The sequence below is a fragment of the Chenopodium album genome, chromosome 13, assembly GCF_948465745.1.
Source record: "Chenopodium album chromosome 13, dcCheAlbu1.1, whole genome shotgun sequence".
Taxonomy (NCBI): Eukaryota; Viridiplantae; Streptophyta; class Magnoliopsida; order Caryophyllales; family Amaranthaceae; genus Chenopodium; species Chenopodium album.
Genome location: NC_137846.1, coordinates 9,053,129 through 9,070,014, shown reverse-complemented (window position 1 = coordinate 9,070,014; position 16,886 = coordinate 9,053,129). Strand labels below are relative to the sequence as shown.

Genomic DNA, 16,886 nt, shown 5'->3' with positions numbered 1-16,886 from the left:
CCTTATTCTAGCTGTTATTGCAACGTAAAATTTCTTAATCTTACCTACAAGTCTTTATCAAATGTAAATAAATTAATTCATACATAAATTAAACAATTTAAAAAAAACATAACATAACTAAATCATAATATAATATGTTAATTGACCTTGGTTATAGCGGAAGCATATATATAACAAAATTTACAATATATATATATATATATATATATATATATATATATATATATATATATATATATATATATATATATATATATATATATATATATATATATATATATAGTAGCTCATAAACTTGGAGATTTAGCAAACCTAACACAATATTACTTTAGAATAAACACAATTAGGAAACAAATAACTAATTTCCTAAACTTATCAAACTACAAACAAATCAGATCCCAATATAACTACAAATTCATGCTCAAGATTATCAATGACATGATGACTGAATATTCTGCGGAGTTATTATCTAATCTTGAATATTATGAATCACACGTACATAAGCAAAACTTTGATACAATTTGCAAAATCCACACATAAACCGAATCAATTATTTCAAAGAAACACAAATAATATTAAAGCTATTAAAAAAAGTAAACAAACAAACAAACAAAGCATGAACATTACTAACTCTGATCCATGCTAATTAAACTAAAATCATCCTCTTGATCTTGATCTTGATCTTGATCTTGTCATAGTAACGGTAAAATCTTCCACAAAACTCGCGTAGGAGAAGCTTGTACAATTGCAACTTTAGTAACAATTCCATCTAATTGATAATCATTTTCCTCACAAAATTCCTTCCAACATTTTTCATCATGTGCCCTATGTCCATAATATTGCTTCCATGTTTGCTTAGCCACTTGAACAGCCGGCACCCACCCCTTCTCGTGGTAATTCCCCTTAACGTCGAAACCCTTTAAGGCCATCTCCGAGCAAAGACTTTCCCTTATATCCTTTACTTTCCCTATGTAGTCGAGAACAGAAAGAAACATGTAATTGTCATCCCCTTGATCAAACATAGTAGCCGTCTCCAAGTCAAGGGATACCGGGAGGACTAGTCCATGTACACGTGATGAGGTTTCGTCGTTGAAAAAATTGGTGACTAAGGTGCAAAGATTGTGGGCTAGGTCATGGTCTTGGGTGCTACTAGGGTTTGATGTTGTGAATAGGGTGATGCATGGACGTGAATGGATTTCGGGTTCAGTCATGGTTAGGAATTTTTGGGGTGTATGATGGTTAGGGTTGTAGTAATTATACATGTTAGAGACTAAATTTTGACGAGCATTTAGAAGATTGGAATCAAGATCATCGTCAAAGTACAGCTCTACTGCATATGTAACGTTTGAACTTGAACGTGGGGCGAATTGCATCATTATTTTGTAATTAATCAATAAAATGTACTTGTATTTAATTAATTAATTAATTAAGAAGTAATATTTATGAGAGGAGAGAAATCAAGGAAGAGAAATTTTGTTAAGGTTTGAATGATGTGAACCTTGCCTTTTCTAAGGGTTTATTATATAGAAATAATTAAACCGACAACAAGTTATGATAAGATTATGGTCATTATGTAAAGTTTTATACATGGTAATTATTTGATAAACTGAAATACAGTATTCACAATTTCAGATTTAGTTTCCTAACCTACATTTAACTAAAGGAAAAAAAAAAAAAAAAAAAAGTTAGTAGAAAAGGAAAAGTTAATTTTCACTTAAGACAAGGATTGGGCTTAGCACATATATGCACCCGTTATAAGGGTTTGGACTTACAATATAAAATACGAATGTGTTCTCTTCCGCTTATTTTAGCTACTTATCAAGTATTATTGTCAAGACTAAATTAAGTCAATATTGTGAATTAATTCTTATATAGTCCTTCACAAAAAGAAACCTAAATGAAACACGTGTTTCGTCAATTGTCTTTAGTGAAAATTTGTGAAAATTAAATTTTAAAATGCCCTATCCATCATTTTGTTTTCTTACAAATCCCTTCAATATGTGTTAATACTGTATTAAATTAGGTTAGCCCTTAGAGCAATTTAGTAGATTATTAAATGAACAATAATCTCCTTCAATTAGGTTAATACTGTATTAATAGCATTCAAGGTTATTTTATACTCATTTGATGATTAAATGAACAATAATTTCCTTTAATTATTAAGATGAGAAAAAAATACTCTTGAATGCACTGTATATATGTAACAACCTTTGCAATTAAGTAGTTTGATAGATTATATGGTGAAAACTGGAAAGAGAGTTTCCTATTTGATTCACTTGATTTTCTATGTTGCATTATCTTTATTGCTTACTCGCAGTAATAATCTTAAGAATGCTGCTCAAATGACTTCTTAATTGCGGTCAAGTATCAGTATATAAACATACAATTGGAGCACAAAAGCGATAAATTATCTATACCCTGCTTGCTCCTCAGATCAGTCATAAATATGTAATATGTCATAAAAACCAAAGTTATTTTCGTTTGTATTAATATCTATTATTATCTTATAAGGCTGAGGATGTATTAAGACTTCCAGCCATCAGACCATTCATCTTCATCCTTGACAGGTTTAGGAATATCATTATCCCAGGATAACTCTGGACCATTCTGTTGCACCACAGGTGCATCAAGAGACCATCCTCCAGACCATTCATCTTCTTCCTTATCAGGTTTAGAAGAATCATTTTCCCACGATAGCTCTGGACCATTCTGCTGCACCACAGGGGCTTCAAGAGTCCATCCATCAGACCATTCATCTTCGTTCTTGATAGGTTTAGAAAAATCATTTTCCCAATCTGCACCATTCTGCTGCACCACAGGGGCGTCAAGAGACCATCCATCCTCTGCCGGGAAGTTGTAATTATTGCTTTGACTCTGAGGAACGGAATAGCCCTCAGAGGAACTGTTGTCACGATTCTTTTGCTTTGCAGCATGAGACCATTCGTCCTGCTCTGGAATTTCATCACTGAATTCCTGTCGTTCTGGAAGGGAACAACCCTCGTAGGAATTATTGTCTACGCAACGCCACAGAAGCTTTGCCCAATAAGGATCCTATCAAACACAAAACCATGCCTGACATTAATTACAGTAGCTTTTCAAGACAAACTGCATTTATGATATTACCATCCATTACTTTTCACTTCTAGTAGTACACGCTTCTTGAAAAAAATATACTAATGTGCTTTAAGGTCAAAAAACAAATAGAATGATTTACGTTTCAGTCCATAGGAGCACATCATGATACCAAAGCACAGAGGAAGATTCGTATGTGAGACGGGCAATACCATAGAGTACAACACAATTACACAAACACAAGTGAAGTTAGTTTGGAACCATACCTTACAGATTATATGGGGGTTCCCGATAATGACAAGCAAAGATCTTGCTCGAGTGATGGCAACATTAAATCTTTTTGGATTGCTTAGAAATCCTAAATAATGGACTCTGTCAAATTCATCATGTTTAACAGTTGATCGGACAGTGGATATAATAATTACATCTCTCTCCTGTCCTTGAAACTGCTCAACACTGCCAATCTTGACATCGAGAATATCGCTACTTTCAAGAACCGTTTTAATTTTGGCTACTTGCTGCCTGTAAGGTGTAATCACTCCGATATCCTCTTCAGCGACATCCTTATCAATGAGCTTCTTGATAAGCTTAACTACCATGCTAGCCTCAGTGCGGTTGAACCATGAGGGATTATCTCCTTCCCTCTCATCATAAGCGTGGACACCGGTAAAAAGAATGGGAAATTCCTTGTTTGGAAGAAGATCTTCCCAAAGTGTAGACTTTGTGGTTTTGTAGCATGCCATTAATTCCCCATTATAAAATAATTGTGAAGGCAGATGGAGGATTTCAGGGTGGGATCGGTAATTACGCCGAAGTGTTGTCACATAACCTTCATCTCCTTCACTATAGAGCTCACATTCAAACAGCCTTTCCAAATATGATTTTCCTAATCCATGTTTCTTTGCATCTGGGGAGAAAATGACAGGGCCTAGTTGCATTGGATCTCCGGCAAGAACAACCACAGTGTCCTTCTGGCAGAGGCTGGAAATGGAAACGAGGGTCTCTGGTTCTGAGGCCTGTCCTGCCTCATCCAAAATGATGTGAGAAAAATGGCCCTGTGTAACACCTTCTGCATGAAGAAGGATGGAACTCATATACGTTGTTATAATAACTCTATAGTGCAACAATGCCTGGAGCGGAGGACACCGGAAAATAGATTGCTCAAAATAACAAAATTGCATACATTCAGGCTTCATATCTTCAACTGGACGGCTACTTGCATTGAGCCTGAATATTTCATTTTCCCGAATTTTAATGTTCTTTTCTTTCAGAATTTTGTCCAGTATATGGTCTGCAGCGCTGTTTGAAGCTGCACAGATTAAAATCCGGGAGCCTTTGCGGGATTTGTAAAGTTGGAGGATCACTTCTACTAGCGTCATCGTTTTACCAGTACCTGGTGGCCCATTAATCATATAAGGTACTCCCCCTTGACATCCTAGAACCATTTCAACAGCATTCAGTTGTTCTTCATTGAGATTACTGGATATGGGCACCATTGGGGTTGGTGTAATCTGCCTCTTCGCTAACGACTCAGATGGAAAGAGGAAGGCTTTATGTACCTTTTCTGCACCTTCAATGGCTTGATACAATCTTCTCATGTTGACACGATTGTACATGAATCGGATGTTATAAAAATTTTGATCACTGTGACGCTTGTGGAACTCATCAGCAAATTTCAGATATACATGATCAGCCTCTACACGGTGTATATAACCCTGACAACGGCAGACTTAAAGATTAATAACTTGATAACAAGTCACAATCTAATAGATTTGATATTAGTGATTTAAATAATACCAAAACGAGTAAAGAGCCAATCAGTTTTCAATGTCAAGTTTGTAGGTAATTGTTTGGTGAATAAACCTTAAAACATATCAATGATATCCAAAGCATGCAGCATGCAAATTTTATAACCAATCTATCATTCTGAATCGAGCTTTGTTAAACTGAATTAAATCAATATTTTTTTAAAAGGTGTAACTGAGTGTCTAACCTTAGGTACAATCAGTCAAGCATGCAATTAAATAATCATTCACAAAAGTCTTGACATCTCGTAGCATCCTTGAATGCCTAAATCCTAATTAGAAAAAATAAAAAGGTTACCTAACGGAGCGCAGACAGAATTGGCTGATGTACATACATGAAACTGAAAAGGTTTTATCAAGCAAAGCAACGGGTTAAAGATAAGCAGAATTGTTAGCAATAGGCCTCAAAGTCAGATATCCTGTGTGACTTGAGGTCTTATGTAGTAGACCAAACCATTGAGCCAGCGTTTTACATTTATGTTGCAAACCGAGTTTAATATACTTATGTTTCAGTGGAGGAGGGGAGGGGGGCACAGAGCTGAGCTGAATTGGCCAGGCCTCAACCACTCTCCCCCTGGTTACATACATAGACAGGACTGACAGTTGGAATATTAGCTGTCCACAATACAACAGTGTTGCACACTACCATATTTGTTCTTAGATAAAAGTAGTTTTCATTTTCATGAAATATTTACTTTAAACCACACCAGAGTTACAAAAATATCAAGAACTCCAAACTCATAGGGTTATTTTGCATCCATATAGAGACACTTTAAGTAGTGATAAATCACTTTCTTGTGTATGCATTTACCTCATAAGCACGTTGGTCATCAGTATCTGTAGAAGTAAGTTGGGCAAAGACAGAATCTCCATGCACTAATGAAGGTCGTCTTTCAGCCAAGCCTAGGACCTCCAGAGTCAAGAACAGACGCCCCTTGCTTCTCATAGAGACATTCTCCATGTCATAAGCTTTAATATCATGCTAAGGAAAAATATACACATCTAAATTAGTTGAGCAGGTAAATGAAAATAGATGCATCAGTATCAATGCCAAATCAGATCAACAAGAAGATGGATTTATAATCACCTCCAAGCGCAACTCTTCCATAATAAGAAGTGTTCTAAAGAAAGGTACATAGTTCTTCCTTGATAGGCCTTCTATGATAGCATCGGGTACCTGCTTATTCTCTATAACTTCCCTTACTTCTTTTGGTATCTCAAAATTTGGAAGCCTATTGCGGAAATTACGGTAGTTTGGCCTTGCAGGACGTACGCCTTCAACATATGAATCGATAACAAAATGTGTCTTTTTCCTTGCTCGTTGATATGGTTTCTTCGAAGCTAAAGCTTTGGAGACACTATCTTCTGCCAAGAGAAAGACTACACGCTCAATCCTATCATTCCCAACATCAAAGTGGACAATGCATGTGTGCATCCCGATATCTGCAGGCTTGCAAGATAACCATACTGTCAATGTTTTAAGTGGCTGCAGGATTCGGTCTTCCAAAGAGGAGGAGCCCAAAAACCCTGGTTTGGAAGGTTCCATCAACGACAGTGTAAATGAATCTTCAGGGTTTGAAGCATATATCTGGATCCCCCAAAGTTCCACGGGATCTCTAGTTGTATTTTTTATGGTAATTGAATCAGCAGCAACCTCGCCAACAGAAATCGATTGAGGCTTATGCTCAATGGATGGAAACGGCACAGAAATGACAACCGGGCCCTCTTCACTTGGATCATAGCTAAAAACGGACTTATCATCCTCAAAATCCATAAATCCAATCTCCCCTTTGTCTCCAATGACAGAATATTCATCATCTGATTTGTCACCGTAGACACTCATTGCTAAAGATCAGTATAATACAAAGACCAATGTAAAAAATAAATCAAAGCTACTATAATGCAATGTTTACTCCACTTTCCAAGATTGTTGCGTCGAGTTTACAGCAAACCAAACAAGAAGGGTCAAACCTACCACCAAAATAGACAGAGTACTCATATGATTAAAAAGAAAATTAGGCTTAATAAAACAAAGATTGTTTGTATTGGACACATGAGCTTTACAAAAAGCAACTACTGTGACAATCAGCAAGAACCCAAAGATACAGCCAAATAGATATTACTTAGTCGATAATGAGCCAATTGAGGTATTGTTCAATACAGAAACCAACATCAAGAATTATGTCAACACAGGCAATATAAACTAACAATGGAAATGTTTCATGCTACATTAAGTATGAACGGCCCATTTGGTAGCCGACTAGCCAGTAATAAATGGTGGTAATGGCAATGAATTTTAACTTTTTAAGTGTAAATTGGGAAGGAAATTAAAATTCTAATCTCTATTGTAATGAGATTTCATCCTCAAGCATGTGTTTTCTTCATGTTTTTCCATTACCCACCATTACCACTTGGAAGGAGGTGTTAAGTGGGAGTGAAATTTTGAAAGGAAAAATGAACAATTTGGGTTGAGCTAGGAGCCTAGGACTACCATGGGAATGAACGTTGATGTTCCTTACAAGTTTAAATACAAAGTTTATTCTATTACCATCATTTATAGCCACTTACCAAACAGGCTGGAAGAGTAATCTACACATGCGTGTGATTCCAAACTAAACTTATCATTAATTGACAACTCATTCTACCATTAAATGATTAATATAAAAAATTATAACATCAGATGTTTCCACCCCTAAATAAAACAAGACTTAGCATACCACAGACAAGACTTATTATCGACAGCAAAACAAGAATTAAAGCTCAATATATATATTTAGCAACTCATATATTACAGGAATTAGAATGATGTCCACAGGAAGACACTGATAGCAAAGGCACTAAAACAAGCAAAAACCAATGCTAATGCTTGAAATATAATCTGATCATTGTAAATTTCACAATAATATTATCATCAAAACCTATCATTACATTCACCTGCGAAATCTGGACAGAAACTATTCCAGATCATTTACATGGCATGAAACACCTATATCAACACACACACTGACACAAACAAAGAAATAAGCAAACAGCCTCAAAAAGGAACTGCAATGTTTGCAGATGATCTTACTAAATTCTCCAAGGGAATCTTGTTTATGCCAAACATTCAACAAATTCTTCATATCAATATTACAAAGTGTAAAGCTCAACAAGCAAATTTTACTCAGGAGAAGTATTAGGCCAATTTTTTCTAAAAACTCACCCATTTTCAATATTAGGCCCCAGAATTAGTTGTCACATTGATAGTGTATTTCAAACTACTAACGCGATAACCAAATCTCAACGAAGGTCATAGTTGAGAACATCAGAAGGCAGGCCGAGGCCGAGCTGTTTCAAAGGGAAGCCACTACCACTGCCTCTGCCAAACACCTCTAACAACACCACATGAAAAAAGATCATCTAATTCAAATAACCCCATCAACCCATTCTCCCAAAAATGTCACCTTTTGATACCCCAAATCAAATATATTATATGCAATTATACAAACAAAACAAAAACAAACCCAATTCTCACAAAATCATAACAAAACAACAAGTCCACCAAAATCAACAATAATTCCAAGAAAATCAAAACCCAGAATCAAAATTCATTACCTATAATTGTAAGCGTATTAAAGCAAAGCAAAAGAACAAATAAATTAAGATAACAGAGAATATTATATGGTCACAATGTGAGTGAAATTAGGGATTTTCAACAACAAAAATGAAAGATTACCTTTTTATGTGGGAAATTTCCCAGAAAGTCGAAGAAATGCGGATGTTGCGGGCTGTCGGCGGGCCGAAGTCCGCCGGAGAAGGGTGATCGGAGAAGTGAGTGAGTCTGGAGTTGCAGTTTTTTATTTCTCTGCTTTTGTTGAGTGATTTGGTCCAGCAAAACTTATTCGATTTCTTAAGTTAGTACTCCGTACTAGTACTACAAGGTCTACAACTTTAAAAAAAGAGCATTTAAAAAGTGTATACCGATGTACTTGTACTTCCTCCGTATCTCAATACATATACTCGTTATAAATTACGTAGTACAAATATTCCAGAGTAGTCTTTTTAATTTAAAAAGAACATTTAAATACCGAAATAGCCTTTTTCATTCATACAAACTACGTTACTATGGGTTATTTATTTGTATATCTCTTGGAAAATGAAGAGTTTGAAAGGAAAATGAAAGGAGTCGTCAACATTAAATGAGTAGTAAAAAAGAGTTAGAGATGATATGAAATACGGAGTAAACAACATAATAAATACAATAATCTTAATTATATACGGAGTAGTTCATTTTCTATGTTCTTGACTATTATTGTAATTTGTACCTCAATTATACAAAAAATCTTCAAAACAAATGAATATACGATCATCATTGAATATATTTGTTACAAGATGGTCTTATAGAATATGAAATGAACAACATTTGATAAAATGGTTTTATTTACTTCGTTCATTTCCTAATACTAGTCGTTGGCCCGCGCGCTACGCGCACGGTCTCCCAACGTTATTTTGTTTCCGTGATTAGTGTGTGATTAGGCGTAGTTTATGTGTTAATGTAGGTTAATTTGGCTAATGATTAGCTTAGTTGTAGGAAAATTTTAAAAAGGTTAGCCTGTACAATATCAATTTAATTTTTTTTTTTTTTTTTTTTTGCATTTTATTTAAATTCTATAATAATGTCTATAATATTTTTGCTGCTTAATACAAAAATATTAGGCCCAAAATATTAGGCCCAAAGGCAACTAATAATCCTACAACATGCAAATTTTGGAAATCATGTTACTTTGTAGTATGATACTCCTTATTGATTAAGATGATTTGTGGTTATCTTAATATTAGCTTAGGTGTGAGTAAACTTAAAATATGAATGAATGAAAAGAAACTTATATTGTAGGCAAATTGTAAAGTAATTCAATAATAACAAAGCACTATCAAATATTTTTGACATGGATAATAATTGCAATAAAGTTTGTTTTTTTCTTTCTGAAAAATGCACTAATTATCGAATACAAATTTATATTGATCGTAAATTGCAAATTCTTCATATTACATACAAAATCTCTTTCATTTTCTCCAAACATGCAAATTCCTCAAAATTAAAGGTTTTTACATGTTGGCGCAATTCTCCCAAGTTTTTTGGTAGGTGTCGGGTGTATTTGATGAAAGTTAATTCCATTTGTTTCATGTAAACACCAACTCCATTTGCTTTAACGCTCAACTTGGGCGTTATTAATAAACGCTAATACAAATATATTGTTGACGAAGTCAATTTAACCGGTTGCAACATAATTGTACTAAAGAATATTTTTAGGGAATAAGTTACCACGAACTTTGGTGCTAACTCCTTATTCTACCACTAACTTTGCTGCTGACCGTTTATCCAATGATTTTATGTAATGGTATTTTGAGGTAAGCTGAAATTGATCTTTGATTGATGAGAGGAAGGCGAGAGTTATTATTTGGTTTGGTTATTTTTTGAGTATTTTGAAACTTAGGTAATGTGAAGGATATGTGTATGATTTAATTTTGGCTTGAGGCTTTTCTTGTGGCTTTCTACTTTGTTATTGCATTGTTGTGAATAAGAAAAGCAAGTGTTGTATTTATAGTAAGAATATAGTCTTTTCTTTTCTCCCCCCCCCCCCTCCCTTACATATATTACATTGGCATTATTTGATGGTTAGTTTTTTTTTTTGTTTTTCAAAGTTCTTGATTTTATTTGTTTTTTGTGTATAGCTTTGTCGGTCAAAGTTTTAATGAGTAAACGTGCTTATCTACATGAAGTGTACCATTGTGGAGTCAATCATTTATTGGTTTTTCCTATCAAAGCACTATTTTTTGGTGTGGGTTTTTTTGCTTTTGCAGTAGCTTTAATAGCTTTTTCATTGTATGAGTTATGCTTGTATAGATTTTAAGCATGTTTGTTTTATTTTTTCTTTGAAATAAAAATGGTTTGTTCTTTCCTAAAGCTGCCTTAGAGATTAAAATAAATAAATAAATAAAAAAAAAGCAAATTAAGGTTTAAATTAATGAAGAAAGAAAATCAATTAATTTAGTGTTTATATTTTTATTAGTAGTAGTGTAATAGACTAATTGGACCCAATTAAGCTAAGTATTTCTTAATCTTTATTTCAAATATACGTTAAACTTGAACGTAACAATATAATGAGATTAGTAACAAAAAAATCTGTCTATGTACACAATTGTAAATATTACATTCTTTTGCTAAAGTGTTTATACATTATATTGATAGAATAGGCAAGTAGGGTATTTTATATAGTTGTTTAGTATGAATTATTGAATAATTCAAATAAAACATATCTTATATTCTGATTAGGAGATTTATATGTACATGATTTTTCGACATATTGCCTCCACCGTAGCTTTTAAGTCTCTTTCACAATTAAACACTAAGAATGGTCTCTTGAACTACTACTCACCTCTTCCATCCTTTTTCCATTGTCCTGTAGCATCTCTCTCTCTCTCTTTCCTCTTCCTTTTTCCATTGTCCTATAGAATCTCTCTCTCTCTCTCTCTCGCTCTCTCTCTCTCCCCCTAGTCTTGTCTTCCTGCGCCCTCTTATGTTTTTAATGGATTTGACAATTATAGGTCATACTTGCTCCCCCTCTTACTTAATCCTTCCTTTAATGGCTCATATTCTTTCTCTCACTTTTTCTTATTCCTTCTGATCCTTATTACATCCTGTAAAAAGCTATGAAAATTATAGGTTGCACTTGCTCCTTTTTCCCTTTTTTTGTCCCGCGATCCCTCTTATTTTTCTCTCTCATATTATCTCTATCTCTATTTTTCTTCCAATGTCCCTCTCTTGCTTTTGTTCTTTCTTGGTCCTTCTATCTACCCATCTCCCTCTTTATCACTCAATCTCTTTATCGCTACTTTCTTTTTTTATCGCCCTATTTCTTTCTCTTTCAACCCCTTTATCTCTCATCACTTGGCCCCATTTCTCTTTCTTTTCTTCTTTTCTCTCCAACCCTTCCAGCCATCCCTCTTTTTTCTTTCTCTATCTTTTACCGACCCCTTTCCCCTCTCTCCTCTCTCTTATCTCCTTCCCATCCTTTTTTTTTCTCTTACATTCTCTCTTGCCCCCTCCTTTCTTAACCCCTTTCCTTTCTCAGCATGCTCTTGCCCTTTCCTCTCCTGACATGCCCTCTCTCTTTTTCGACATGTCATCTCTATCTTTCATTACTCCTCTTTCAAACCATTTTTTTCTTGATTTCCTCTCATTAGGTCCCTCCTTCTCTCTCTCCTTCCCATTCTCTTTTTTCTCTATCTCTCTCTTTCTCTCCCTCCTTTTCTCTCCATTTCATTCTCCTAATGTATCTTCCTCCTTTTCTCCCTCTCTTCTTCCCTCGTCTTTTGCTCTCTCCCCCTCCTCCTGCTTTCCTCCCCATCCTCTCTCTCTATCTCTCTCTCTGTCTCTAAAGCAATTCAAAGTATGATTTTACAAACATAATTAAAAAAAAACTGATGAATTCTCTATATATTAACAATTGACTTTTATTGGTTTTACAAAATTTAAAACTAAAGTATTATTTACTACTTCTTGATTACATACTAAAAAGATGGTTCTCTAAAGATTTCTGCATCAATCTCTTTCTTCTTCGTTGATGAAATAATTCCTGTGATTACCCCCCAATCCTGTGATTACCCCCCAATGTGATTTCGTCTCGACGATTAGTGTATAATTAGTCGTAGTTTATGTATTAATGTAATTGGTTGCATTTTGTTCGTCGATTTTCTTTTGCTCTGATTGGTTAGTGTATTATTTTATGTGGCAAGCCTTAAATTTAATTTGGCTAATGATCACTTTAACTATAGTAAATAATGATGCAGGCGTAGGGGCAAAGGATCTTGTAGATAATCATTATCACTTTCCTTCCTTTGTTCCCTCTCTCCTTCCATATCTAATGATACAATAAAATTTACATATATAATCCATACCCCCCCTCCCTCTTTCATAGTTCTCAACTTCTCATCCTCACCCTTTTCCATCTTCCATTATATTTTCACACTTTACCGGGCTTTTTACCTAATTCTTGATTACATACTAAAGGTGGTCCTCGATTTATAGAGTTTTTCCTCTATCCTTTCTCTTTTCCAGAAGCCCCTCGCAATTTTTATTTCTTCACTTCACATTGTTAATTCCTCTTCATTTCTCTCTTCCATAGCCTCTAAGTCTCTTCTTTAATCAAACACTAAGAATTGTCTTTTGAAGTAGTGTTTCTCATCTTTTCCTTTCTTTATTACCCTAAAACATCTTCAGTCTCTCTCTTTCCCTTTATCTCCCCCTTAACATGGCTTTGCCCCACTCCTTCTAATTTTAAAATGGATTTTAAAAATTATAGGTCGCACTTACTCCCCTCTCATTTAATCCTTCATTTATTGGCTCAAACTCTCACACTTTCTTTCTTTCTCCTTTCCTTTCCATGTTCCATCCTCTAAAAGCTTTGAAAAATATAGGTCACACTTGCTCCTTTTTTCCTTTTTTCGTTGGCCTCTCTCTCTCTCTCTCTCTCTCTCTCTCTCTCTCTCTCTCTCTCTCTCTCTTTTCCCCTCGGCCCCTTTCTTTTTCGGCTTCACCCTATCTCCATCTTTCTTAATTACGACCTCCCTCTCTCGCTTTCTTTCTTTCATGGCCTTTCTATCTCTTCCTTTCCCCCTTTCTCTCTCTCGATCGACCCCTTTTCTTTCCTTTCTTTGATTATGATTATAATCTTAAAAAAAAATAGTCTATTTTTAATTAAAGTGCTTTTCATCTCTTTCTCCTTTCTTGAATCCCCTCCTTGTTTTTCTTTCTTCATTTTCACATTCCTAATTTCTATCATTTATCTCCTTTGTCGCGGTTGTGTCTCTCTACAATTAGCATGCAATCCCCCAATTTGGAAATTTCTAATTTTGTTATATATTAGATGATATCATGTGTTTTGATTATTATTAATGTATTAGTGCGCAGTCCCCCAATTATTAGTGAAATTTAATTTATTATAATTACATAAATCGATTAGTATTACTAAATTGATGGAAAGATTAAAAGTTGTAGTTTCTTATGCTCTAATTATAATAACTATATTAATAATGACAATAATAAAGTTATTTCTGTTATTATTTTTAAATTGAGTTTTAAAAGACTATTAGCATTTTAATAGTATGATGATTATATAAGAAGTGTTTAGTATTCTTTAATTTGGGCTTTTGTTGAAGTGCAATGGTTTATAAAAAAAAAAAGGTACAAAAAAAACTTACGTTTAAAAAAAGTAAAATTTTTATAGCTATAATTATCTAAGTGTTAATATTAAGGATAAGATATCGTGTATATTTATTTGGATACTTTGTAACTTCACTTTTCGTAAAAAGAAAACGAAACAGATTGCAAATATCTTTAAAAGGTTTAGGGGTAAAAGATATTATAAATAACCATTATCACTCTCCTTAGTTTGCTTTTTCCCACCTTCCTTATATAATGATATACGAAATAGTAAGTTTACAAAGCTAATCCATACTTGCCACCCCCCTCTTCTGAGTTCCCCTCCTCACCCTTTTCCATCTTCCTTAGATATACTACTTGCATCACAGTAAAAGAACTCCTAGTCCAAATAAGGAATTTAATTAATGTACTAATTTATTTATCATAATGTCTTCATTATTATATTAAAAAAGGCTATTTATTAATGTAAGTTAATTTGCCTATTAATCAGTTTAGTTATAGTATATAATGTGTAGGTATAGAAGTTAGAGTGGGGATTATTAGAAGGCTTGCATAAGGCATATGCACATGTTAGTAAGTTCATGTGCATTGGTAAATCATGGAGCATTGAGTTGGCTCCAAAAGCAAACTAAAAGAATAGATATTCTACTCCCAACAATAGGAAAATTAGGTGCAGCACAATCTCTAGTACAACTTTGTCTATTAGCTATTAATATATTTACAATGTTGTAATCGCTTTATAATTACTAAATTATTGATCTATGAGGATCAGATTACATAATTACTACTAAATTCTATTACCGGACTTTGGTTCCTCTTTAATTTGAGTCTAATCTAAAGGGTGCAGCTATAACGACTCCTCATTGTTCATAGCTTATCTTCTTCTTATGCCCTATTCAGTACTGCCTGTAAATTCTGCTCCTCATGATACTGCAACCACAAACAAATACAACACGATGAATTGGTTGTCAAAGATCAATTTTTAATAGCTCCAAACAATGACCCCTACCGAATTATTTGAACCAATCTCAAACAATATCCAAAATTACATGGCTCGAACAAAAATTGACCCAACTCGAGCTAAAAATTAGTAAGTATGTCATTGATAACCAATCATAATAATCTACTTATGAAAAACGAATATGACCTGGGCCAAAATTAAACAAGGTGAGTAAATCACCAAAATTTGCCCCAAAACACTGTGCCTACGCTAATTTCATCCTATTATAATAAGCAACAATTGCAAGACAAATTATAGGTGGGAACTTTGGTAGTATAAATACGCGCTTGAAGAGAAAAAAAAAACGTTGAATTCAACAGGATACACAAATTATTAACGGGACCAATCATTCGGAACAAAACCCCATTGTTTATAAATCGTGTCAATAGCAAGATTAAGTACTTGCTAAAACTAGGATCTGAGGAAAAAAAAAAAAGTATAACTGGTATTGCCAAAAAATAGAATGGACATTATTCACAAAACAATTTGACTACCATTATTATTATTATTATTTTTAGAGCACATATTCACAACCAGAAATATCTAAATTAAAATTGGGTCGTGTGAGGCATTATGTTTGATGACAAATTGATAATTCACAGCAACTGCTTACATAAACATTATGCTTAATGAGAATTCTGTAGTCTGTACAGGGTTAGGCTCATCATTAGCGAACAGCAAAGCATCATAATCTTCTACTAAGATGAGAGCAAAGAATAAAATTGGGTAATTTGATGACCTTAATTTTTAGACCTTTGCTACTTACTATGTGAGTATGTAGTGTCGAATCTATAAAACTGATTTGAGAAAGTTATATGTTACTACCACTTTCATCAAACACACAGAGAACACTTATACACTCCATATCACTTGCTCTCCCTACCAACTTTACTTCTCTTTCCCCCTACTCTTTCTATCACTCAAGTCTTTATGGTGTTGCAAATTTTAAGTCTTTCAATACTTTTGTTTATTGCTTCCTGGTTATATAATTGACATCCTGAAGTGCTCCTTATCTCTTTGTCTTCTTTCTCTCACATTGTCACTGTCTACTCCTTTTGTTCCCTCATCATCAGCTCCTCCCTTACCTCCTCTTGCTTCCTATTCTTCTCTATTCTATTGTGGTCTTGATAATTGAGTTCGTCCTAATTGCTCCTTCACCCTTTCTAGCACCTTTTTTTTCATCCCTCCTTTCATTTATCTTATATGCTGTGGTTATTAAAGTTCGTCCTAATTGCTCCCTCATCCTTCCTCGTCGCTCCTCTTATTTATCTTATATTATTATTAAGATATTCACTTTTATAATTTATATTTTTGTCATGTCATTAAAAAGATATTATGTTGTATAACAGTCTCCTAAAAAAGCTGTAATTATCACTACTTTTCTCTGCCTAGTTTCCTTGACGACCTCGATCTTTCTTTAACATCTTAGCCATCCATTTTTTTTTTGCTCTCTTCCTCATTCCTTTCTCATTCTCTCCCTTTCCTGTTTCTCTTGATCCTTATTCTTCCCCCCCCCCCCTCGCCCGCTCTTTATCTCTGTCACACTCTTAAATGGTTTTAACATTTTTTTTTGTAATCATAGTCCTACGCCCATATCACTTGATTTTGAGAAAGTTATATCTTACTACCACTTTCATCTAGCACACAAAGAACACATATACACTCCATATCACTTGCTCTCCCTACCAGCTTTACTTCTCTTTCCCCGTACTCTTTCTATCACTCAAGTCTTTATGGTAACAAATTTTAAGTCGTTTAATACTTTTGTTAATTGCTTCCTGGTTATATAATTGACCTCCTTAAGTGC

General features: G+C 34.2%; 1 protein-coding gene across 1 annotated transcript; it reads right to left on the bottom strand.

Annotated features, from left to right (window-relative positions):
• Positions 1-2,338: 2,338 nt before the first annotated feature.
• Positions 2,339-8,753, bottom strand: LOC145576240 (putative RNA helicase SDE3). The gene is made up of 5 exons (XM_081634024.1): positions 8,593-8,753; positions 5,965-6,848; positions 5,689-5,859; positions 3,339-4,787; positions 2,339-3,051 (listed from the first exon to the last, which is right to left on the bottom strand). The coding sequence occupies exons 2-5, from the start codon at positions 6,718-6,720 to the stop codon at positions 2,524-2,526; spliced, it is 2,904 nt and encodes a 967-aa protein (XP_081490150.1). The 5' UTR covers positions 6,721-6,848; positions 8,593-8,753; the 3' UTR covers positions 2,339-2,523.
• Between the last annotated feature and the right edge of the window lie 8,133 nt (positions 8,754-16,886).